A 24,439-nucleotide genomic window follows, 5' to 3' on the forward strand; every position below is an offset into this window, starting at 1 on the left:
TTTCAGTTCCACATTACAAGCATTATTATGTCCTCTGAAAGTAAAAAACCACAAAAGTTCTCTTTTAAATGGACAGTTGGGCTATGGTCTGAAGGCCTCTTGATTTCAGTCTTACTTCGGAAAAATCAAAGGAGTTTATCTTAATGAAGATAGAGCTTAAAAACATAAGGTTCTGGTTTAGCGTAAGGACTGGTCCAAACCCTGCAATTTTTAATACACAGATTTTACAAATAAATACAAACAAATTGTATTTTGCACAAGCTTTAAAACCTTTACTGATCATCTTTTTTCTTCACTCCATTTTCTGTTAGAATCTTTACAAGATGTGTCACAGGTTCAGGATTAAGAAATAACAAACCAAAAATCAACAACTACACCAAAAAAAAAATCCAACTCAATCCCCTTTCAACTTAAAAAAGCATGCCTCATAGGGACAATAAAATCCATGTAATTACCTGCTGCAGGATCTGTAACTGCTTGACTGGTGATGCCAGATGGTGGTTCCTGAAGCTGGTATGTTGCGTTTGTGGAGGGTGTCGTAGGGCTGGTGTTGGTGTTTGTCATGTAATGGGAAGGATATGGTGAGCTATTATAATACTGTGCATATTGGCCCTGGCCAAAACTGGGATAAGAGGGATATTCCTGCAAGACAAAAAAGCAACTGAATAGTCCATCAAAGTTTTGCTACTTTTTAGTATAAATTCCAAAATATAACTACAAACACATGTCAGACTTTAAGCAAGTATGCTTCCTGAACTAGATGCTATAGGACCTAAAACTGCGAGGCAATAAAACAGTATCTAAATTGCACATAATTTAGTATGTCTTCTCATACAAGCAGTTAATTAGACACACTGCTGCCTATGTGTGATAAAGAACATCAACCTCAGACAATTAATTCTAGAATTGGAAGACAAAAAATTGAAGAAAAACATTTATAAACCTTAGTTTAACTTGATGCTATTTTCTTTCAATAAACTATACAAAGGCTACATTTTTTCAGTGGATGAGAATTCTAAATTTGCCAAAGTTTGCTGAGCTCCTATTTACAAATTTACCTGCTGTGAACTATTAAATCCAGTAGAATTTGTGAGGGAATTATTTCCTGCATATATTCCTGATGATGTTGTAAAACTGCTGCCTGAAATGAAAAGAAAAATTACATACGTTACTAAAACAAAGTATAGGAAAATAACTTCCATCACATGGTTATATCATAAGGTTATGGCATATTTGTAATATTTCCCATATGTTAACCGATTTGGCTCTACAACATGTTAATATACGGAAAGTGATAATTCATAGTTCCTATACCATGTGTTTCATTGTTGCAATAAAAAAATCCCTTGAAATTTAGACAGGAATTTTGGAGCCACCTCAGCTCTGACTATTAGGCTATCCCACCCTTCCAAATAATACCCAGCATCATGGAAGTAATGAGGGTTTCTTTACTTTTTTTGTTGAACAATAATGGCAAGCCTTGTCCCAAGAGATGCATCTCCACTCACGAAAGCTCAGTGGCTTTGTTTCTCCTCCCACCTTTGCGAACTGTGTTCTCTCCCCTGCCTGAGATTCAGCCCCTTGTAGGAATAGCAAAAGCCATAACTCCCTGCTCCAGACAGCTCAGTCAACTGCAAAGCCATTAGGATTCACTAATCGATCATACACAGCCTTGGGCTGAAAATCTTTTCTTTTTTTGATAGAGTCTATTAGGCATGACACGAGGAAAAAAGTATCTCTGAGAAGGGAGACCCAATATTGAATTTACCCCAGATACTGAATTACTGCCTTCATCTCTCTACTCATGCTTTCATGAGCCACCAAAACCAGACAGATGGGGCTCTTGTTTATTATCCAACCTGAGAAGCTGTTCCACTAAAAGGGCAGCAACCCTCTTTCAGCTGTTTTGCCCTCAGTGGTTATAACCGGGGAGTGACACAGCCACCAGCTGAGGCATATGGATGCACAGGGTGAAGCTACAGAAGCCACCACAAAGTCTATAATCAGGCAACCTATTGAACTTGTCCAGCAGGAGAACACCAGCCAGCGCAGGTTATTAAAGCGCACAAGTTGTTTACAGTCTCTCTCACCACCATAACCTACCTTAGTGCAAAGATATACATAGACCCAGGGAGCAAAAGCTTGCAGGTGAGCAAAGACGACAAAGAGGGATGAAAATCAACAGGGAGCCAGGCACACAGATGCACCACTCCTCCAAGATAACTGACAAAACTCAATTAACAACCAAATTCCATGCAGAGGTTGCTCACTGGGAAAAGTGACATTTCTTGCAACTCCAAAGAGCACAGAATGCAGGCAGGGCTACATGCTTAGTACAACCCTCTACAGTCAGTTGTGAGCTAGCTACTTCTTTAAATAAAAAAAAACCTCAAAACAAATAGGTATCCTAGCTATGAAAAGTCAGAAGGGAAAATATTTACTTGCTTTGATTGCAAAAGCAACTAAAAGCACATACAACTTAAGTCTCAAACAAGGAGATGCGAAGTCCAACAGCAATGGGAGTAAAAGATGAAGCTTAAACTTAACGTGTGATAATGACTGTAACCTTTTCTCTTGTATCTTTTATTAATGCAAAAGCTCTGTAGTTGTTGATAGATGCTACTAATCCTGTGAACTAAAATCAGATTACTTCAGCAGAAGAGTTGACATCCAAGTTTAGCAGATAGTACAGATAAACAGTACTAATGTGAAAAACATGTTGTTTTAAATTTAATTTAAAATTGGAAAACAGATGTTATTTTTTTTTATTATAACAAACCCCAGAGCCAAAATACAGCTGAAAAATATTTTAAATTGCAAAACTTTGAAATGATATTTTATTTCTAATACTACTTTGGGTAGAAGAATGTAAGTCACTGTGCCTCTTTTTATTTCTTGTAGGTATTTTTGAGTGATGCAGTAATACATTCAGACACAGGTTTTAGAGATGCACAGTTTGAGCCACTCTAAAAATATATATAAAAAGCCTCTCATAAGAAAAAAAAAAAACAACCAAAGACTTTTTTTGAGGAATACGTTACCTTCTGCAGAAAATTTGGCAAATAATTTGCAAGAGCAAATGAGTAAAGCAATTACATGCCAGCCAGCATCTCTGCCTCTCAGACAAAGACACACACATACTAACTCCCAGATATCTCTTTCATCTCATGGTCAGCACTGGCTCCTATGGAGGAGGGGTAGGGGTCTCCCAGACCGTAACAAACATGAAGCAGGTTTCTCAGAAACAGCTCCGTGGGCCACCCAGAACTACAGGCCTAAAGTTCTTTTTAAAATGCTTCAATGTTGCCATTTGTTTTTTAAGTATTCAGCCATAACACGGCATAGAGCTGCTCTCCTGCCTTAGCTGAACAAACACAAAAATGAGAATCGCTACAAAACGCAGGAGATTTACTGCCGTAACTTGGCCGGCTACATACTTTAAAATGTGATAAAAGCTGTAAATTGCAGGTCAAAGGTCTATTTTGCAAAGAGCTCTGACCCACATTAAAGCTGGGAATCCCAGCCAGCGTCGGAAGGCTGACGGACCCTGCTGGGACCAGGGTGCAGGCTCCAGGCACGGGGCTTGCCCCTGTGCTGCTGCCGAGAGGCGTGGGGTGCTGTCCTCCCCCGTGTGTTGACCACAGTAGCCCATTTGCTTTCCTGGCTCAGTCTCCTTGCCATGGGCTATGTCTATCATCAGGGTACAATGCATGTGGCAGAAGTTTAGTGCAGCTCTCCTGGGAAAGCCTAAGACGGCCAGATGGGCTATTTAAACTCAAGGTTTCTTCCGTTTGCTTACAGTGCTTAAAAATCCTTGGCAAACTCTCCCTTGTTGTCCTAGTAACTGGTTAGCCATCCAGCACAATATTTTTATACTGTATAATAATAACCAAATACCTTAACGTTTACTTTTTATGGTTGATTTCCCAAACCAATTGGATAGTTAATCATCACAGTCTTGCTAACTAAAACAATGCCAGTGCTCATCACAGGTATCCTATCTTTCCAGCAGTAGGATACTTGGGTGCAGGGTAAAAGCCATCTTTTATCACAACCAAAGGATACTCAAATAAGACAGTTGCAAATGGAGGTCTTTCCTTGCTGCTCCCCCCAGCCCTTCTCCATTTATCCTCACTGAACAATCCTTATAACTCTGCCAATATAGGAACAACGGGCCATTCCCACAGCCATTAGTCATGTAAGTGGTCTTTCAACATCTATGAAGCAACTTATATGAAAAACAGCTTAAGGAACACACTCGTTAAGTAAGGGAGTAGAGACATGGGGCGGCAGAACTGCCTGAGCCCTCTTCTCACCCCTTCCTCTACGCACCCCCTGTTCCAGGGATGATAAATTTGTAACAAACAAAAACCCGATTACCAGAATAACCTTAACACGGAGTCACAGGCAACGATTCTCCTTATAATTTTCAAAAGTTGGCAGTCTCTCCCTGCACTATTGTTCAGTGACTAATCACACTGTAATTTCAGCAGGGTCAGGAAAAGCACTGGATTTAATTGGCTGCACACGCACCGCGAGGCAGAGTCTCTACATTGCAGGAAGACATTCACCCCAGGGAGAGGAACCAGAATTAACTCCAAAGCTTTCAAGCACGAGGTAACCCCAGTCAGGGAACATGAGCATGACAACTGCAAGGCCACTAGGAAATCCCCTTTACTGCAGGCAAGAACGCAGGGCCCCGAGCGCGCTGTCATGTAACGCATGGTTGTGAAGTAGGTTGTGGGATCCATTATCTCCATTTAGCAGCTCAGCAGCTGCACGCAGGAGATGAAGAATGGCTGTTGCAGGCTATGACAAGGCTGAGGCTGCAGCCTGCCCATATAGTGCTAGAGGGGAAAGGGAGAAGAAACTCATTTTCCTCTCTGGAGGTTTCTGCACAAACAACTGAACAGCAGCAGCACTAACCCTGTCTTCTGACATGAGAATAAATTTTGTCCTTTGAAACTATGAATAGGTTCTCTTTCCAAAATTAAATGAGGAAAGGGAAACAAATGTTCTTCTTTGCTTTTAACAGCTGTTCAATCTAAAGGAAGAATTAAGTCAATTTAAAGTAATTTCAAATACAAAAGTTAGCCTTATGAAAACATTAAAAAGACATATATATTCTCATGTATAGTATAGACATATACTGTCAAACATTTAACTGCAAGAAAGACCTGTTCAGCAATGTCATTCTTTTCTACTTAGCAACTAACAACTTCACAAATATTTTCGTCTGATATGTTATATACTTATGGTCTCTAAGGTTTCTGTACAAGACCAGTCCCTCCCTCACCCACACATTGTGCTGTTTATGAGAACAACAGAAAGAACATACACACCCCAGGGACCACCCAACTCTGACCCATCGTTCTTCTGCCCACGTCAGACTGTCAGTGATCTGTTGAGTTCCACAGGTGGGCAGCTCACAGCCCAAGTACAGCACAGCTGGAGCAGAACCCAGCTCAGACCCCCTCCTCCCTCAGCCCTGCAGACAACAGCATCATGAAATCAATGCCTCCGACCCTCTTCGTGTTAGAGCTTTGCAACTGGGTCATCATTAACACATCTCTGCTTGCAGAATATTTTTAGGTCCTTGCTTTTCAATGTGTACAGCTGAAATGCTTTCCAGGATGTTACTGTTCCATCTCTTGACAACTGACACCCTCTCCTGAGCTTGACAATTCTGATCTTACACATTTTGAATATTGCAGAAAACAAAACGATACTCTTTATGGCAGACCTCTATGCAGTCCATTGACTGAGTCCTAGCTCTGTTCTACTAATGCCAGCATTCACTTACTCTTAAAATTTCCAACAAACACTCCTCTCACGTTACCCCATGCTGCTCCCCCTTTCCTCCCTCTATTGAATGAGTTTCCCACAGACATCTGCAAAACTACTACTTCACTGTCCCGCCTAAAATCCTCTTTTCTTGACATCCCTCTCCTCTATATCTTACAAAAAACAACTTCAGAGCTGTTAGACAACCAATACAGGGTGTTGACTGTTTATTTTCACTAAACAGTGTCAGCTTTATTGTTACATTAGGGCCTTCTAGCCTGTATGTTTTATTTAAGACTCCAACTTCCATGGAACTATATTTTTATTTGGCTGTATAGGTTAGAGCAACAGGATCCTCTGTATATGACTGTGGCATGAAGGCACTACTGCAATAAAAATTATAGGCAACACAGACATGATTTTTCAATAATGCTATTTCCTAGAGGCTATGAATTATCAGTTCCTTAAGAGCTGAAGTGTTGATCCAGAAATTACTTGTAGCTGCTGCTAGCAAGTATTTTGAGCTCTCTCCTACAGAGAGGTTGGATTTTTTGGGAGGATGGGCAGGTGTGGGTTTATTGTTTTAGTGTTTTGTGTAGGTATCTGCAGAAAGCAAAACCAATAACCTGTTTATGGTTATATTTACTCAGAGGAGTAGCAGATCATCATTATTCAACACATAGATGAAAATTAGCACACTACTCTGATTCTATCCTTCGTACTTGTCAGAGTACACTACAATTCATCAATACTTCAGATCTCAGATAGTCACTTCTACCCTACAGAGCTACTCAACACACAGTTCAAAAAGAGATTTAAAAAAAAAAAGAGCAACAAAAAACATCTCTTTTGTGTCTGAGCGAAGGATTGAATCAATATACCCTTAAAGTTGTGGAACAAAAGCAAAACCTCATTCACTTTATCTCTGAAAGCACTTCTGCCTCAAGACATTTCATGGAGTGTTTTACTTGATGGCACACAGTTTAAATTGAGCTTAATAACAATAAAGAAAGGTGCTAAACTTAAAAAAAAATGTGGTCCAATTCTTTGAGTGATCACGTATTTCAGCAGTTCTAAAAGCTGCAAGGTATCTGAATTCTACTGACAAATTCAGGGGTGAAAAGGCCTACAGAAGACATCCAAAATTAGTTATTTCTGATAAACAAAGATTTTTTAAAATATCACTTAAAGTGGTGCAAAATCCAGAACCAGGCACACCAGTGACTTCTTGATACAGGAGGGGGAAAAAGAATTGCAAGAACAAGGTGGCAAGATATTAAATAAACTACACAGGCAAGAAAGGCTACAAAATATAATTGATAATAATAGCCTGCACATACAAAGACTTACAGCTTTTAAATAGACTTCAAAGAAACAGACTTCAGTCATTACTTAGCCACCTCCACAGCTGCAGTAGGTATTTTTATCTTCTTGTCCCTTCTCGAACACATTCAGGTGTCAAATTATATTTGGCACTTCCTAAATCCATAATCCTGACACGTTTTCCAGGACTTGCTTTGTCTCGTTCACTATTTGCTAAACTATTGCTATTTGGAGATACATTTTTATTGTAATAACACTAGAACACTTTACTATTTAAAATTTAATGAAGGAAGGGATCTTCCAAACTGCTGAGAGCTGATCTGTCACTGCTCTCAACAAAGGCAATCATCATTTCAGCTCCAACTGCAGTAACATCAGAGGTAAGTGCTCAAGCGAATATTCATTTTTATTCCAGGAATGCAAAGAAATGAGGAGAAAAAGAAAACCACCATAGCATTAACTGTATCTAATTAATGGTAATATCTGTTTATACAGACCTTGCATCTGGTAGCTATAGGGAGCCTGTCCAGGTTGAGGTGTGCTAAAGCTGGCACCGTAGCTTAGAAATCCAGTCTGTCCAGGTGACTGTGACTGTGCCAATCCACCTTCTGTCTTGATGCCTGCCCACAATGCACCTAAATCAGTTAGTGACAGCAAATCTATTTGTTCATATTCAAACAGGGATGGAAAATAAAATCACTTAATTAACAGCAATTTTAAGATAAAACTACTATTGCTTGCATGAGAGAACAAATACCGAGAGCATGCACAAATGAACAGGGTAAGGGCAGTCTAAAAGCACATGGAAAACTGAAGTTCACCAGGGAGAGGTTAAATTCAAAACTGTGTTTCCAATAACTGCAAAAGAAATTTATACATGAACAGGAAGTTGCATTATTCCTTTTTTCCTTTCCTGCCAGAGGCAAACTTTTCCATATATTCATGACATTGCACAGAGGTAGATTAGCAACTTTGTATGATTTTAATGAAACATAGCATAACCAAGCTCTCCTGCCATCTACCTATTAAAGACATAACTGAGATTTGCATTGTATAATATTCCTCTCAGCTCCTAGTGCTACTTAATTTCTAAGGAATTAGAAGTGGATGAAGAGAACTAGCAGTATTAAGTGTAATGATGATTTTTCAAAGCTAATTAAACACTATAGGAGGCATTTAGTCTTTTAACAAATAATCACCTAATAGACAAGAACTATTCCTGAAGCAACCTGCCAAACTGGGAAAAAATAGCAGAGAGTCATTAATCTGCACTGACAGGGAAATCCATTACACATCGCATTACTCTCTCATTTCTAAATTTAATTATAAAAGAATCCTAAGTCCGATCAATAATGACTTGCTGCCCAAGTTCAGTGACTCTTCCCACAGTTTGTAAGGCAACAAGCAAGTAAATATCAGCAAGTAAAATACTGAGGAAATGCACACAGTTTAGCCCCTGTCTCTTAGTTTTAATTATAAAGTTGTCCCAGTATGAACCAACATTTAAAAATAATTATAGCCAAAGCAATGGAAAAGTGATACAATATTCTTAGGTTTCACTGTGGCATTCAGTGATACCTCATTGTTCAGAAACCACCGATATTTGAACTGAAGTATCTAAGTGTGAATTAGTAACATTCCTTTGAAAATTACTGTTAATCTAAGCCCATTTCCTGGTTGGATTTTTTTAAACAATATTCAATGATGTTTGAAGGTAGGAAAAGGCTGAGAAGTTACTATGTTTGCAAAACTTCAATACCTCCCTATATACAAATAGCAGCATATTTTCTGCCATCCTCATAATTATTTTTCAACTGCTGTCATTATTTACCCTTAATTCCTTCTGCCAGACCTGCTAACTGCCAGACTATTCCTGTTTGCTTGTTTTTCCCTGATGTTTACTTGCTTCTTCTGTTTCAGGTTACAATTAAACTGTCCCAATGACAAATCTGACACCTCATTTTCAAGGGGAAACTCCTGCTATGGATGATTTGGTATCAATTATCCTTATTTGCTATCTGTTTAAGGACTTCTGAAATGCTGATTAAATATTGCTTAGAGAAAGTTTAACTAAATCAAGAATTAAATTTGTAGTCAAAATTTTTTTTAACAGTGTGATTTAATTCTCCATCTCAGACCACGTGGGAGGAGACGATCAAAGGCAGCAGCAGGAGGATGCCACTTGAGTGAAGACAACTTGGCACTGAGATGCCCTTTTGCAAACCTCCATGCTATGAAGAGCCTTTCATCTCCTGGGACTTACTCTTCCCACCTGCTCTCATCCTGAAGGCCTTCACTCATCAAACCTTGATGCTCCCTTCTTTTCCCAAGTCTAATATATGCAAGGAAGTGGGAAGGGAGAGTGAGAAAACACAAGGGGACTGCCAAGATCTCGAAAGTAAAGAAGCTGGTAAGCAAAGCCTTTGCTAGAAGCTGCTGCTGGAGCAGGCAGGAGGAAACAGTTTCAGGAAATTCTCCAACCTCCTCAGGGGCTTTGCAGATGAAGCAGAGCCAGGAGCCCCTGGGCAGCAGCTGTCAATGGCATTCTCCTCCACCCCCCTTCCTGCCTGCACGGCTGCACCGCTGTGGAGGTGGGGAAGTGGAAAAATGAAGAGGATAGAGATGCATTTGAGACAGCACCTTCCCAAACTTTGCCCTTTTTCAAGAGAAAACTTTTTCAAGAGAAAACTTGAGAAAGGCTGATATGGGAATTCATGAATACTTTTTCTTCCAGTAGACCGGGAGTAAAGAAACAAAAAGCAAGAGGCCCCTGCTCAACACAGTTTTTTCTTTCACATATGTCATAAGTCTTCTCTCTTTATACCTGATGGAAATGGAAGATTCTGCCTCGATGAAAGAAAGGCAAGACAGAGGATATATGAGGCCTAAGCTGAAGACCAAAGAGGAGAATTTGGCTCTAAGTAAGGTTTCAGTTTTTGCCTGTTGCAAATGAGCATCCCAATGCCCCCTGCATAATTTAATTTGGGAGCACAGATTATATGATGTGCTTTATATATGCAAAAAATTTATATGATGTAAGGTCCTAAAAATTTTTAATTGTTATTTGCTTTTAAATATTGCTCCAGTAAAGCATATCAGTAAGAGGCACCTTAGTTCCAGCCACAAATCACTGTCTGAAAAGAACAAAACATGTAAAAATCCACTTTGCTTAGGAACTGAGGGTTTCAGTGTGTAAAATGTTAGACAAAATTATTTGAAGTCCTAGGCATGGGGGATGGACTAGGCAAGAAAACAAAACAAAACAAAAGAGCAGGCAGGCATGTTAACCCCTGAGAGCAGTTGCCAAGTAAAGCAACTCTCAATTACAGCTCCGACGACAGTGAGACAGCTAAACTCAAGTAGTGAAATCAAGGCCTGGCTGAAGTCAGTGGGAATTTTAGAGTTGACTTCATTGAGGTCAGGATTTCATCCAGGGAAACCAAGCAAAAAACCAAAAAAAGTCAGTGTTTGGGCTGCCCAAGCTCCACAGTCAGCCAAGTATGAACACGAGGTGTCCGCAGGAGAAACAGGTCAAAAAAAGCGTGGTGGGGAAAGGGGTCATCTGTTATCACCCCACCTGATCCAGATGGAATTAGCAGACAACCTCTCATCAGCAAGAGGAGCTTTTGTGTGTGTGTATGTGTAAGACTCTCCATCTACATAATGTAAGCTTAAAATATGTGGATTTGAACTGAAACATCCAATTTATGTTTAGAACCATATTTTAAAGTAAGGGGAAATAATAAGGTATTTCTTTTGTTCACAATAATCCGCTATAGGATATACTTGAAATCCCTTGGATTTCAACTTGCAGATTTCAGGATGAAAGATTCACCAGTTTTGCACTTAAAACTTTTAACAATTTTAAATGGAACAGCTTTTATGATGAGTTCTGTCCTTTTTGCATAAAACTTAAATCATCTGAATTTATCTTTACATAATGTATTTTTACTGCTCAAAGCATGTGGATTGTATATTTTTAATATATGCCCCCAGAGGAATATGAGGCCTATTTTCTAATAATGCATCCTTGCTGCTGCACTGCTATGTGGTCTGCCAGCAGACAGTCTGGCAGGAAAATGGTCTCACCCACAGCAGCTTGTTTTTAAATTAAATTTTTTCGGAAATATTTGCTACTTAGTACTATCTCCTTCATTAGGCAGACAGAGATTTAGCATCAATTTACCTCAATTCTCACCTCCAGGGATTTTTAAAATATTGGAAAGTGAATTCTTTTTGGGGGGGGGGGGGGAACGGTCCTTTTCAATCAGTTTTGTTTGTCCTGCTGAAAATCAGCATAGTTTCATGGATTCATCTGGGTTGCAATGATCTGTATCAGCTGAAATTCAGACCTTTATGCACCAATGTAACCTACTGCACTGCTGGAGAGCAGAGCTCCTCAGCAAGTCACCAGGGGCCATGCCTGTCTAATGGAAGCCCGTGGATCTCTTTTCCCATTTGAATGCTGGTTTTTTTATATCACCACCAAAAAGCTAATGAACCTCTCTCTCTGATCCCAAAATGGAGTCATACTCTTGTGCACATTCTTAGTTCTTTAATACATAAATTAAGCATCACTCATTCCAATGTGAGGAAATGACCAGTCTTCCACAAGAAATGCTCCAGAGCACAACTTTCTCACTAAGTACCAACACAAGGGTCACATAATCTTGATCTAAAGAATATTTACCTCAGTAATAAAATAACACAGACGTGACCTCTTACCATATGAAGGGATTCCATAGGGTTGGCCGGGCTGGGGGTAAGTGGCGTAGGCTGTAGCTTGTTGCATTCCCGTTGTAAACTGTGTCTGCCCATATGCTGCCATCGTTTGTGAAGACGGGGTAGGAAGAATATGTGGGTAGGGTCTGCTATTAATTACAAATGACAGAAAAAAAAGACAGACACTGCATGAGACAGACATGCAGGTACTTATTTTTAGTCTTAATATAATCCTGCTACTTCATTAATACATAATCATAGGCCATGCTAGACAACAGAAACTATAAGAGAGAGACAAAACAACAATAAGAAATCAATAATAAAAGTATAGGTAAAATAAGAACTTACAGATATTTTACAAATACATTTTATAATTTTTAAAAACCCACATTTTTCCCTAGAAGCTGCTGTGGTTTAAATTATGGCTTAACAGATGGACCCAATTATTATTTTATATGATGTTAAAATCTGGCTATTTCAGTTATTATTATTACTAGTACTATTATTATTTTAAAAAGATATCATACTTGGAAGGGTAAATCTGTGGCGGGGAGAACTGGTGTGTTTGTCTTGGGCTGAAACCACTGCTTCCAATTGCTGCACCAAGGAGAAAAGAAAGCACACAGAAGTGTAAATACACACACCAAAGGTAAATATTATTTTTCCTAATAGAATTTCAGAGTATTAACAAGAGTTTAATTAAATTCAAATATCATTGATACCTTAGATAGAAAATAATATTTTATCAGGAACTACACAAGAATGCTTAACATTAAAATCTTGATTGCAAATCTCAAATACTAAATTGCCCCTTTGTACAACTCCTGAGCGATAGTTTATTCTTTGGCTGCACACAGACAACATTTTCAATGCAAACAACCTATTTCCTAATGGAAACATTTCCCTTCATATTTTCAAAGGGTTGTTGATATCTCAAGTGCAACATTTTATTAACTTTTAGAATTTTTAAGACCTACATTTTATGAAGGAGCTTTATGCGTGCCTCGATTGAAAACATATGGCCAGCTTCAGAGCACGTGCCTCTTTCTTAAAAAAAAAAAATTCCTGATACAGACTATGTATTACCGTATTACACTTCCATATATTTTCCTCCATCTTATCTGCTTTCCAAAATGCTTTCAGACCTTCGAATCAGCCAGTGTTGCATAAAGATGTACAAGGTGCAGATGTTGTTAGTGAAACACTTAAGCTGAGGAGGCTGCTCCGTGAGCTGCTCCCCCGGCAGCCTCGTGCTGCTGACACAGAGCCTTACACACCAACCCATCCCCATTCCTGTCAGTATTTTTGGGTGCTGCCAGGAGTGTGGTGGGTGTGCTGGCATACTCTGCTCAGGGTGTTATTTTTGGGAGCCCTTCCCTCTCTGGTTACTGTTTGGGTGTCACTTCTCCTTTAGGTCCCAAGGTGGGTTTGGAAGCCTTTGCCAGGAAGGGGTCAGCGGCAGGTTAGGAGACTACTGTAAAATCAGACAGCCAGAGAAACAACAGGCCCTATTGCTAAGTACTTGGAAATAAACAAGGCACGCATAATTACCCTTTGCCAGCTACCCCTTTCCTAGCCAGCTACAGGGAAAATCCATCATCTTTATACTCCAGGAGTCCTTGTGAAGCAAGAAACCTCTTTCTGTGCCTTCCATGCCTGGTAATTTTTATTTTCTGTGGTCTGCGAGGCTGCAGACTTGTCAAATGTTACAGTCCAACCTTTAGTCTGATCACCACAGATGTACATAACTAGTGTTAAAGATGCTGTCTTTTCTTCTTTTAGAGAACTAAAACACTCTATTTTTTGGAGGGCTTTCAGGTTTGATGCTTTCATATTCAACAGCTTGTGCAGAAAATGGAGGCTGTGACAAGACCGGCAAAGGGGTAGCTACTTGGAGCCTGACTGGTTGCTAGATGTCAAATTTTGCTTCTATAAAAATATAATCCCACAATATAGTATTAGATCCCTTTTTAATTTGATTTACACCATAAAAACTATGTGCTAGAAATACCACAGTTAGTCCACAGGTAGGCAAAACTGTGAAAACACCCCAGGTTGTTCTCACAGCGTTTGTCTCCTCCATGCCAGAAACTAAGATGTTTGGCTTTCAAGAAGAAAAGAAGCTTGACAAAAGAATGAATACCTTCGTAATAATGAGTTACAATAAATGAGGAAGACCTACCCCTCAGTTACAATACTAATCACAAGAGGCATGTATGTTTACTCACAGAAAAGAGATTAAAATTACTCTGGGCCAGAATGCTCCCTAGTGAGACTCCCATCAAACATACCAATGGGCATTAATAAGCCCGATACTGTAATGCTCCTTACTCAGGGAAAACTCCTGTTGACTTCCACTTAGATGAACAGAAATAGGCAAGAGCTGGAAAATGCACAAGGCTTTTTAACAGATGTGTACAGGTTCAGACCACGTGGGATAAGAAAACAGGAAATATAAAAATACTGAGCCTAAGACCTTTGTTTATTCCTTACCTGATCCTGAGAAATTGTCTAAAGACCCGTCCGTGGTAGTAGTAGTAGCAATCTCACTGCTGTTCATTGGTTCTGTTTTAACTATAAAAATACAAACAAAAGATATTCTATATGCACCTAATATTTTTGCATGCTCATGCACACACACTCACTACAGACACAAACTCAATAAAACAAAAATCTGCCAAAAGTGTTTTAAATCATGGCTATCGATATTTTGCATTTTATGTATTTGCGCATACAAACAATGCAAAGTACTGGCAGCTATGATTTACACATACATATAAGATGATCAAGAGGGTTATTTCTGTCCCCAAGGAATAAGAGCCACTGTAACAAACCAGAAGTCCCCATGCAACTCTCTGCACCTGTCCTGATTCCTCTTAATCCTGCAGACCCAACAATAAGGGTCCACATTTAGATCAGGTCACACAGCATTTACAGACGAAAGGCAGCAAGTTGAAGAAGTCAAAAAAGGAAATAATTTTTAAACGGTTTTCACTAAGGCTTGTTCAAATTTTGTTTCCATTCAAGTAAATTTTCAGATGTGATGAAGTAAAACACTTTCCTCATGGTGAATTTCTCCTCTCAAAATGAAAACTTTATTCTCAATGACCCTGAATAAATGAAAGGGACACAATTCTCAACAGATACTTCAAGGAATGCTTTTACATTTCATTCCCTCTGCATCCACAACCCAACACAGCTATCAGAGAGTAAAAAAGAATGAAACCAAGAGAGATTATCTCCTGGCTCATGCTTAATTATAATTAATAATTAATTAATTACTTTTAATAAAGCCTCAAGTAAATAAACAATTTCTGTTTCCACTGCTCCAGTGCAAACTCTGCAATGACAGTATCCTCATCCATAAAGCAAGAATGGGACTGACCTGCCATGGATGTAAAATAGGCATAATCCTTACTCCCAGGGAGATCAACATAGCAATCTCTCAAATCCATTTTTACACATTTGTATTTTGGAGTTACAGTACACCAAAAGCAATTGAGGATGATGTTTCAGAAAACAATGGAGCTGATCTTACTATCAACATCTCTGCCCCCCTGGGTTTTCATTCTTGTTGACACAGACAGACGCCACTTCCCACACACCAGCGCTGGTGCATACCTGACCTTTCAGTGAGGCAGTTCTGTCACACTGTGGAAAGTCAATCTGCGAAAACCAAGGTAAACTGCACCCTATTTGACATGTAAGGCCTTAATGTCATCATACATGCATATATCTGTGCACGTATGTTTGTCTATTCATACAGGTTCAGGGATACCATCCCTAGCAAAAACCTTTTGGTACCAGGTTTGGAAAGAGCGAGGCAGAGGCACTTCCCTCTTTTGACGAATGAACTTTTCTTCCATTGCCAACCCAAATTTTTATTTCTGCATGTCTATTTCCTTCACCAAACCTTATCCATGAGGTTAGAGAGCTATCTCTCAAGATTTTACTGATTGCCTACTATTTTCTTTTGACTCTCATGCAGGATTTTAGTCTGCTAACTTGGGAAGTCAGTACTTAGCTCAACACAAAACTTGCTATGTCTGCAGTAGTATCCCTGTAAGAAAAGTTTCATGCAGTGAAATGGTTGGTGCAGGGGGTCCAGTTTCCATAGGTTAGGCGTTTTTGAGGGGGGTTATTCAGCTGGAGAATATTAGCTGCACTTCTGCAACTTTTTTGAAAGAAGTGAAGTACAAGAGACTCCACAAGGTAAAGTAACATGATAAGGAAGGGTGGTCAAGAGGTGCACTTCAAAAGTGCACTCATGATCTGAACTGTAACTCTAATACAAAGGTATTTCTTAAAAACGCAGCATATAAATTATCCACCATTCATTTAAACACTAAATACTCAAAGTGTAACATAAGATGCAATAAAATACTAATTGCAAAGTGTCTATCACAAGAAATTTTTCAGAAACTACCAGACTTTTACAGGATGTTCTGCAGTTTGTTAATCTAGAGATGAAGAATCGTATCATCTACATTATCTTCTGTTTTTCCTTAGAAGTAGATTTCTCACAACTATATTTTACAGACTAATACTTCTCTCATAGACTACTCCAACTTTCCCCAAAATCTGCAAATCTTCTGAACCTAATTTCCATAATGCAATTATGCTTTTGGAAATAACAATGAAAGGTGCTTTCCTCCATAGCTAACAGTTGCTGGGGAAAAGAGAGGAAGATAAGACAGATCAACCTAAATTGGAGTAGAGGGTGGAAGTTTTCAGTATACGCTTTCTCCAAACACTTCCTCTTCTTTCCTGCAAAAGTAAAATTCCATATTCCTCACTCTTGGATAACTGCAAATTAGCAGTCCAAGGACTACACTGAATCACTTCACACAACATAGAGAAGTACAGCATCAGTTGTTTTAGATAAAAGCAGCCCTCCCAAGAAGGATTTGGGGGTGCTGGTGGATGAGAGGCTGAACATGAGCTAACAATATGTATCTGCAGCCCAGAAAGCCAATTGCATCCTGGACTGCATCAAAAACAGCATGGTCAGCAGGGTGAGGGAGGGGATTTTGTCCCTCTACTCTGCTTTCTGAGACACTACCTAGAGTACTGCCTCCAGCTCTGGGGCTCCTGGCACAGGATGTACATTGTCTTGTTGGAGCCTGTCCAGAGGAAGGCAACCAAGATGAATAGAGGGATGGACCACCTCTCTTACAAGGAAAGACTGAGAGAATTGGGATTGTTCAGTTGGAAAAAGAGCAGGCTTAGAGGTGATCTGATTGAGGCCTTCCAGTACCTGAAGGGGCCTATAAGAAAGATGGAGATGGACATTTTACAAGGGCATGAAGAGATGAGACAAAAGGAATCGGCTTCAAACTGGCAGAAGGTAGATTTAGATTAGACAATTAGGAAGAAATTCTTTACTGCAAGGCTGGTAAGGCAATGAACAGGTTGCCCAGAGAAGCTGTGGATGCCCAAGCCCAGGAAGTTTTCAAGGCCAGGTGGGATGGGGCTCTGAGCCTCCTGGTCTAATTAAAGCTGTCCCTGCCCAAGGCAGTGGAGCTGGAACTAGATGATCTTTAAGATCTCTTCCAACCCAAACTGTTCTATGATTCTTTTGAAGAGAAAGAAGAATAGCCATGGGGGTTACCTTTTGAAATGTTTACCATGTGTACTCTTACTGCAAAGGAAAGGTCTCTAACTTGTCAAAGACAAAAACTGACCTGCAGGGGAGCATATTTCATCCCAGAATCATTGGGAAAGAGAGCTGCAAAGGGACTGCCTAAGGTTACAAGTCTCACAGTCTATCCCAGTAGCACATCAGTAATCCACGTCTATCATGAGAGACATGTGGAGCTGTCCAAGGAAGCCAGGCTTTGGACGGGCATGGATCTGGCCCTGCCGCATGCTGCTTAAGCATGCTCTGGATTTCAGCTCTTCACATTTTCCACGACAGTTAACATTTCTGCAACATTCTAAGCTTTCAAAGGATGACACTAGGAAGTGAGTGGGAATATTGCCACATCTACACAGCACACTTTGCAAGCTCGCCAGTAACTGCCAACACCACACTCAGTTGTGGCAAACATCAGAAAGTGACACAGAAGAGCTCCGATTTCTGCTGCTCCTTTATCAAAACTGACTTTTACACAGTTGTAGAATCATCAGACTTGAATTCTAGAGACAGACTCTGATTTAGCAATGTACTACTAAGTTTTAGTGCCAGCAAAATCACTCATGCAATAAAACAGATTATCAATAAAAAGTTCAAGGAGAAATCTAATGTATTCATAATCTGCAGCAAAAATTCGATGTTTATTTAGAACTTCTGATATAATTTTGGTTATATACTAAGGAGCTAAAGAAACTATGTCAACAGAGAGATATTTTTCCTCCATATTTTTCTTTTCTGGTCATTTGTGAAATTCTAAAAACAAGATTTAAGAAAAAACGATGTAGAAAAAAACCATAATATGATAATAGAAAAAAACAGGAGTAGCAGATAATAACAAAAATGTTAGCTTGGAGGACAAAAAAGGCATGAAAATTCAGAGTTAGATTAACTGATGATCTAATGTTATATTGATTGTCAAGATATTTCTTCTTAAGACACTCAGAGACAGCAAGTGCAACATGGTGTTTAGTCAAACATATTGCAAAAGGTTGCTAAAGATTACTTACAGAGCAGTTTCTGAACTCTGCTGAGAAAGAGAATTTCAGACCAGAACCCACAAGTTCATGTGGCTCACTGGCCAAGTAACAACTTCCTTAGTTCACAGTTTGTCATGCAGTTTCTGGTGAATGTACCAGTGAAGAGTGCTACGAGGAATGAGGTGCTGGCTATTTTAAATATGGATTTAGAGACCTAATATTTGGCCACTCCTAACACAGAAGTTGTAGGAATATCTCATAACAATTGCTCCTTCAAGCATGCAAAAGGTAAGGTTTTTAAATATCTTTCTAAAATTGCTTTTATTATCTAAAATATCTAAAAAAGGCTTGCTCTACTGAACTAATCTTTGTCAACAGCTACGCCATATATATTAAATCAGAATGGATACTTGTCACTAGCAATGAGACAAAAATTCTTCCTTGAATCTCTAAGTTGATTATACTTTCCACTATTTTATCCAAACACTTCTCTAGGGTGCAGAATCTTGCAATTATAAACAGGTTACTGAAGGTTACTGAAGGTTACTGAAGGTTACTGAAGGTTACTGAAGGTTACTCAATTATGCTAATTCCTATCCAGGATATTATTCTCTCTTTTTATCACAGATTATCAAATCATCAGTTCCTGACCATGAAGCCTGATAAACTTACTTGTTCCTGCTTCTCAAGGCAGAGAACTCTTCCTGAATGTCATTGTCTGGAAACTACTAGAAGGTAATTTCCCACCTAAATTTATGATTAGTTTTCAAAGAAAGTCCCTGCTCAAACCAGCACATTCTGCTTCAAGCCCAGATGGTTTCCTGCTCTCCCCTTCTCTGATGTGAGAGGCTTCAAAACTTCTGCAGAATTTGGGCTGTGGCTAACACCTAGCTTTCTCTGCATATAGCCCCAGAACCCTCATCTTCCTCTTATGTTATTCATTACAGCTGAGAGAGCTTTAATGTCATTGTACCTGCTCATCTAGCAGTAAAAACTTTACATTTACAAAGAAAACGTGTTACTGCTACAGTGCAAAATCAGAAAGAAAATTCAAAACCATCTGGGTAGAAACAAGGTTTGACAGAATTTGTAGCTGCTAATCAAGATTCAATGTGGATACTCATCTGACAAGTACAGTCAGGGGTTAAAATATTCTCCTTAACTGCATTTAGGAGATGAGTATATCTGAGTCAAACTAATGTTCTTATCCCTTCACACACACATGTCCAATTATACCAAATGTTTGTATCTCTCCTGTCCAAATGGAGGCAGCATGTATCCAAAAACAATCCTTTTAGAGGTGTCATGGACTATTTCCCTTTTTTTTTTTTTTTTCTACCTCTTCTCTAATGGGAATTTTGCCATGCACATGTTCAACAGTTTGCACTGTTCCTGTACAATGTTCATATTCTTTAACAACAGTCAGAAAGAATAATTACAAAGCATCATTAATGACCCAGCCATTCTTCATGTCTTCAGCTACCTTCTGGGAACACAAAGGTATTCAAGTGAACAAGAGAGCAGCATGGAGAAGTCAAGCCCACTCTGCTGTTTAGGTGTACAAGACACAAGACTAAGTCTATTCTGAAGACAGAAGCAGAATGATAAAGCAGGTGGGACTTTTCACAAATGGGAAACAATATACTCTATTTCTGGCCAGGGTATGAACTCCAGGAGTGACAGACTTAAAGCCAAATTCACCTCGACAAAGAGGGACAGTCCTAGCATCCATTACCCTCCACCCAGCAGCAGCAGCAAATTACCTGGACTGTTTCACAAACCAGGTGGCACAGATACTTCACTCAATGAGGCAGGATCATATAACACTGCTAACCCCGAAGGGTAACAAAGTTTCATTGTTTTAATCTACCTGCGCCAAGCAAAACCCCTCAGAAGATTACGACATGCAAATACAAATGTTAATCATCAAGTCACAAGGCTGTGAAGCTGCTAGCGCGCTTCAAATACCACCCTCCTAAAGTGTGATCTTTAACTGAGATGTTCTACTTCTGTTTCCTGGAGTTTCTGCTGGTGCACACTGATCTGGGGCTGGATTTCCATCTCATCTGTATTACTGGTCAGGCATGTAACATACAACATTTCATATGACATTTGAGCACACAACCACACAATTGCATGTCTGCAGATCATGCATAACAGGCTGGTCCTACTGGAAGGACACCACACCTGGCATGATGTGTTGCAGTTACAGTTTTCACAGGTCCTTGACATTCCTCAGCCTGTGCAAAGCCACTGTGCACAAAGGACTCTGTGACCCTCAGACACATTCAGAGGGTACTGTCACACCACATTCACAGTCTGCTCTATGCTGTGAACACGTGTACTAGAAGCTTGCAAAATAAATTATATTAAAATAATGGTGCTTCCAAGATGTTCCTTTTGTTTTGTTTTGTTTGCTTGTTTGGGTTTTTTGTTTTGCTTTGTTTTTGTTTGGGTTTGGTTTGGTTTTGTTTGTTTCTTTAAGTAATTTGTCATTTGCAGTATTTTTTCCCCCTGGAATGCCTATGGGAACCGGTATTGCTATTAACTTATCACTTAAATGAGTTCCTTTCTTTCAGGAAAACTTGAAAAAAGAAAATAGCGAAGCTTTCAAAAACAGATGCCCATATGTACAGACAAGACAGTAAGTACATAAATATTGAATAGCCAATTTTCTCCTCAAGACCTTGCAACAGGGGTTGCCGGACTGAGCCAGCAGAGAAGTGGACAAGTTATTTCTCTGGCCAAATACCTAGGAAAGAGGAATAATAGAGCATTATGCTACATGTGCTCAGAACAGACGGAAAGACTCGGGGGGAAACAGGAGAACAAAAGCACAGATAAGACAAAAAGTCTGGAAGGAAGCCAATGTAATACAGCAAGGAAAAAAAGGTGAAGAGCAGGAAAGAAATGATAGCCCAAGTTCCTTGCCTTTACATAAACTGGCTGTATCTGATTTTTATCCCCCAGTAGTGCCATCAGGTTGAAGATTCTTACTAGCCTCTATAGATTGCTTTTTCGAGCCTGTGACCTCTGCATTTTTTTGCCTCTGGCCATACAACTGCCCTTTTGCAGTCTTCTGGGACTGAGTAAAGTTAGCATCAATAATTCTTGATGTTAATACCCTACTGAAATGCAAATATTAAATATACCTTTAGTATGCTGTTATTTTAGGATTTCTAAATATGAAGGTGCATCAATTACAAGTTTCATACCATAAAGCTGTTCAATGAAAACACAAGTATAGAAACCTCAGCTTATATAATCAGCAGAAACTCCAGAAACAAGTAATTAAAAGGTACCAGAACCAAAGCATATCCAAAAGGAGGGTCATTTTGCCAGATTGACGTCCCCTACCACAACTCTGCACCCCAAAGCACACAAAAAATAAGAATTATTATTAAAAAATAGGAATAAATTAAAAATCATTCATTGCCAATGAGCAGGCTTAATTGTAATAGTGAAAGATTATTTTGAGTGCTACAAAGTATTGCTAGAATTACAATTTATAGGAATAGAATTTACTTACAGAAATCTACACCATGTGCTATAACAATAACCAGCTCTCCCCTCTCTATGGATTTCAACATCTAACTCCCCCATTACTTTAAGAAATGCTGAAAACAATTTTTTCCCCATTGTGTAATACTGCAACTTGACAGCAAACATACTACACAGTGCTGTCTTTTGAAATCCAGAAGATGGATTTATGTTCACCAGACTTAAAACAACCTTTCTAGTGATGACCCATCAGACAGCTTCATAGTGGAGAGCTTTGACTGTGTTTGTGTGAGATCTCATTCTCATGTTGCAGCAGGTACCTAAAGAGTGAGAACCATTTTTTTTCCAAAGGAATTTTGGTGTCCAACTCCCTTTGAAGCCTCCCTTCCTATGTATCTTTGAAAATCTGATCTTGTTATCCATTTTCCCTTCCCACTTAATATGATAATGCCTTCTCTCCTTCCTTCTTGAACACTCAAATAAAAGGGCCATAGCAGGTCCATACTCCTAACATGAACAAAGTATAGTTGCTTGGAAAATCACAGCTGCCTCTCCCAGTCCTCATCTATTCTTTTCCATCTAGTTGCACAAAATATCAACATGATGGGCCACAGGTTTCTGTTTCTCACTCTATGCCATCCATCAGATTAGATTTACATTCTTTACATAAAAGTAAAGATCATCATAGGCAGAAAGTCTGCTACAGAAAACAGATTTCCTACTCCTTTCAAATTCATTGATTACTCACAGCCTTTCCCCTCTAAGTGTATCTACTGATCTGGGCAGGGGTGTTGGAATAGCCACTAGCTGTCTGATAAAACTTGACGAATGGCAATTTTATGAGCTTCTGTTGTCACTGTTCCTTTAACTCCTTCAGTATCAACCCACCCCAGCAATTCACTGACAAAGGAATATTAGAGATAAGGCGTATCTATGAACATTTTGATTCCTACTTCAATAATTTTTTAAAGAGATTTTCTTAGACAAGTCATACAGGACCTCAATTTTTACGGTGTCTAGCGTCTACTGTTTTCTACAACAGAGGGTATTGTGTGGAAAAACACACAAGAAAACATGGAAACCTCAACTACTGTAGTATTTATATAATTTGCACCACCGTAGCATACCAGGACAGATTTTTCTGAGTGCCTTTATCCAGACATTTTAGTGTTATGCCTCTGCATTGATCCTGGGAAATTTCTAACTGGTCAAGGTCTATAATTTCCTTGTTACTTCCCCATCAGTGAAGGCCAGGCTGCCTGGCCCAGAGAAGAATTTTGCTCTATCGAAGAGAAATCAAGCACACAAAGAGTTATTATATATAAGCTGCACTCAGAGATTAAACTCAGAATCAATCACACAACTGAATTCCCATTCAGTGCTTTGAAAATTTACAACTAAGTGTGAAGCTAAAAATATTAGCTAAAAACAGTGAGCTATCTTCCAACCACATCCTCTTGTAGAATAACATCAATAAGAGACAAGTCTGAAAATGTGCCTTAGAGGAATTAATGAACATTTGTTTGAAATGTGGCCATTTCACTTTGGGACAGGTATTTTTTTCTTCTTCTTCTTTTTTATTTTTCCCCTCCCCCTCATCTAGCGAACATATCCTGCACTTCAGGGTATGGAAACCTGCCCAAGTCACACCCATAGTCAAATCAAATTTAACATATCTTTACAAGATATTTATAACATGCAAATAGCTAGAGGCCCTGCTTCTTGTTCACATAAAGATCCATTATACCAAAAAAGGAGGGATCTTTCATGTTAGTGAGAATGAGAGCATGGTAGAACGGAAGCTGGTTTCCCATATTATATTTAACATGAGAAGATTCAGCATCTCACATCTCCACTCCATGTGCAACAAGCAAGCATACCACACCGCCACATTTTAAGAAAGGTGTTTGGTGAACCCTTACGACTCCATCCTTAGAATCAGCCACTTGTGTCTCAGAAGGATTCTGCTTCAAGAACCCCAGAAAAAAATAATTTTACTTCACCTTTCATTAAAAAAAATAGGAAACTCTTGCTTCATTCACTCCACTTTTTCTTAAGTCTCTTTAGCAGATCAAGGAGCTTAACAAAACATTTTCTCAAGATTAGACAGATTAGCAGTAAAAATTGCACCTTCAGATTCTCAGGCATCTGATTCACTTATGAATTTTGTCTCTTGGCACACATCTAATTCAGAAATAAATTATTCTACTGTGCTTCTTTGACAAACTTCTCCTTATTTGTCACTTAAGAGTAATCAGAGACAGGAATTTTCAAATTAGAAAGCTTAGACCCGAATCATCAAGCACAAGCTATTTTTTGGGACGCTTTCTGAACAACATCGGAAAAACGCATGCTGAGCGCCCACTGCAGCCACGCAAACCTGCGGGGGTCTGTGTGCTAGGGCTGAGCAACCAGTCTGCAGTGCTGAGGAGGGTCATGTCACCTGAGGGAAAATGGCAAACAAAAGAAAACCGTTTGGCTTCATCTCAGGAGGCAA

General features: G+C 39.3%; 1 protein-coding gene across 1 annotated transcript in view; it reads right to left on the reverse strand.

Annotated features, from left to right (window-relative positions):
- Positions 1-24,439, reverse strand: part of EYA1 (EYA transcriptional coactivator and phosphatase 1) — a 161,925-nt gene that overhangs the window by 56,168 nt on the left and 81,318 nt on the right. Inside the window, exons 5-11 of the mRNA XM_027904186.1 lie at positions 24,323-24,385; positions 14,323-14,403; positions 12,357-12,426; positions 11,833-11,978; positions 7,605-7,742; positions 1,059-1,141; positions 456-642 (exon numbers count right to left, since the gene is read on the reverse strand). Coding sequence (XP_027759987.1) covers positions 456-642; positions 1,059-1,141; positions 7,605-7,742; positions 11,833-11,978; positions 12,357-12,426; positions 14,323-14,403; positions 24,323-24,385 — 768 coding nt within the window. The remainder of the gene's footprint in view (positions 1-455; positions 643-1,058; positions 1,142-7,604; positions 7,743-11,832; positions 11,979-12,356; positions 12,427-14,322; positions 14,404-24,322; positions 24,386-24,439) is intronic.

This window comes from Empidonax traillii, unplaced genomic scaffold, assembly GCF_003031625.1.
Source record: "Empidonax traillii isolate 1590-97213 ecotype Southwest subspecies unplaced genomic scaffold, ASM303162v1 scaffold1016:size208863, whole genome shotgun sequence".
Lineage (NCBI taxonomy): Eukaryota > Metazoa > Chordata > Aves > Passeriformes > Tyrannidae > Empidonax > Empidonax traillii.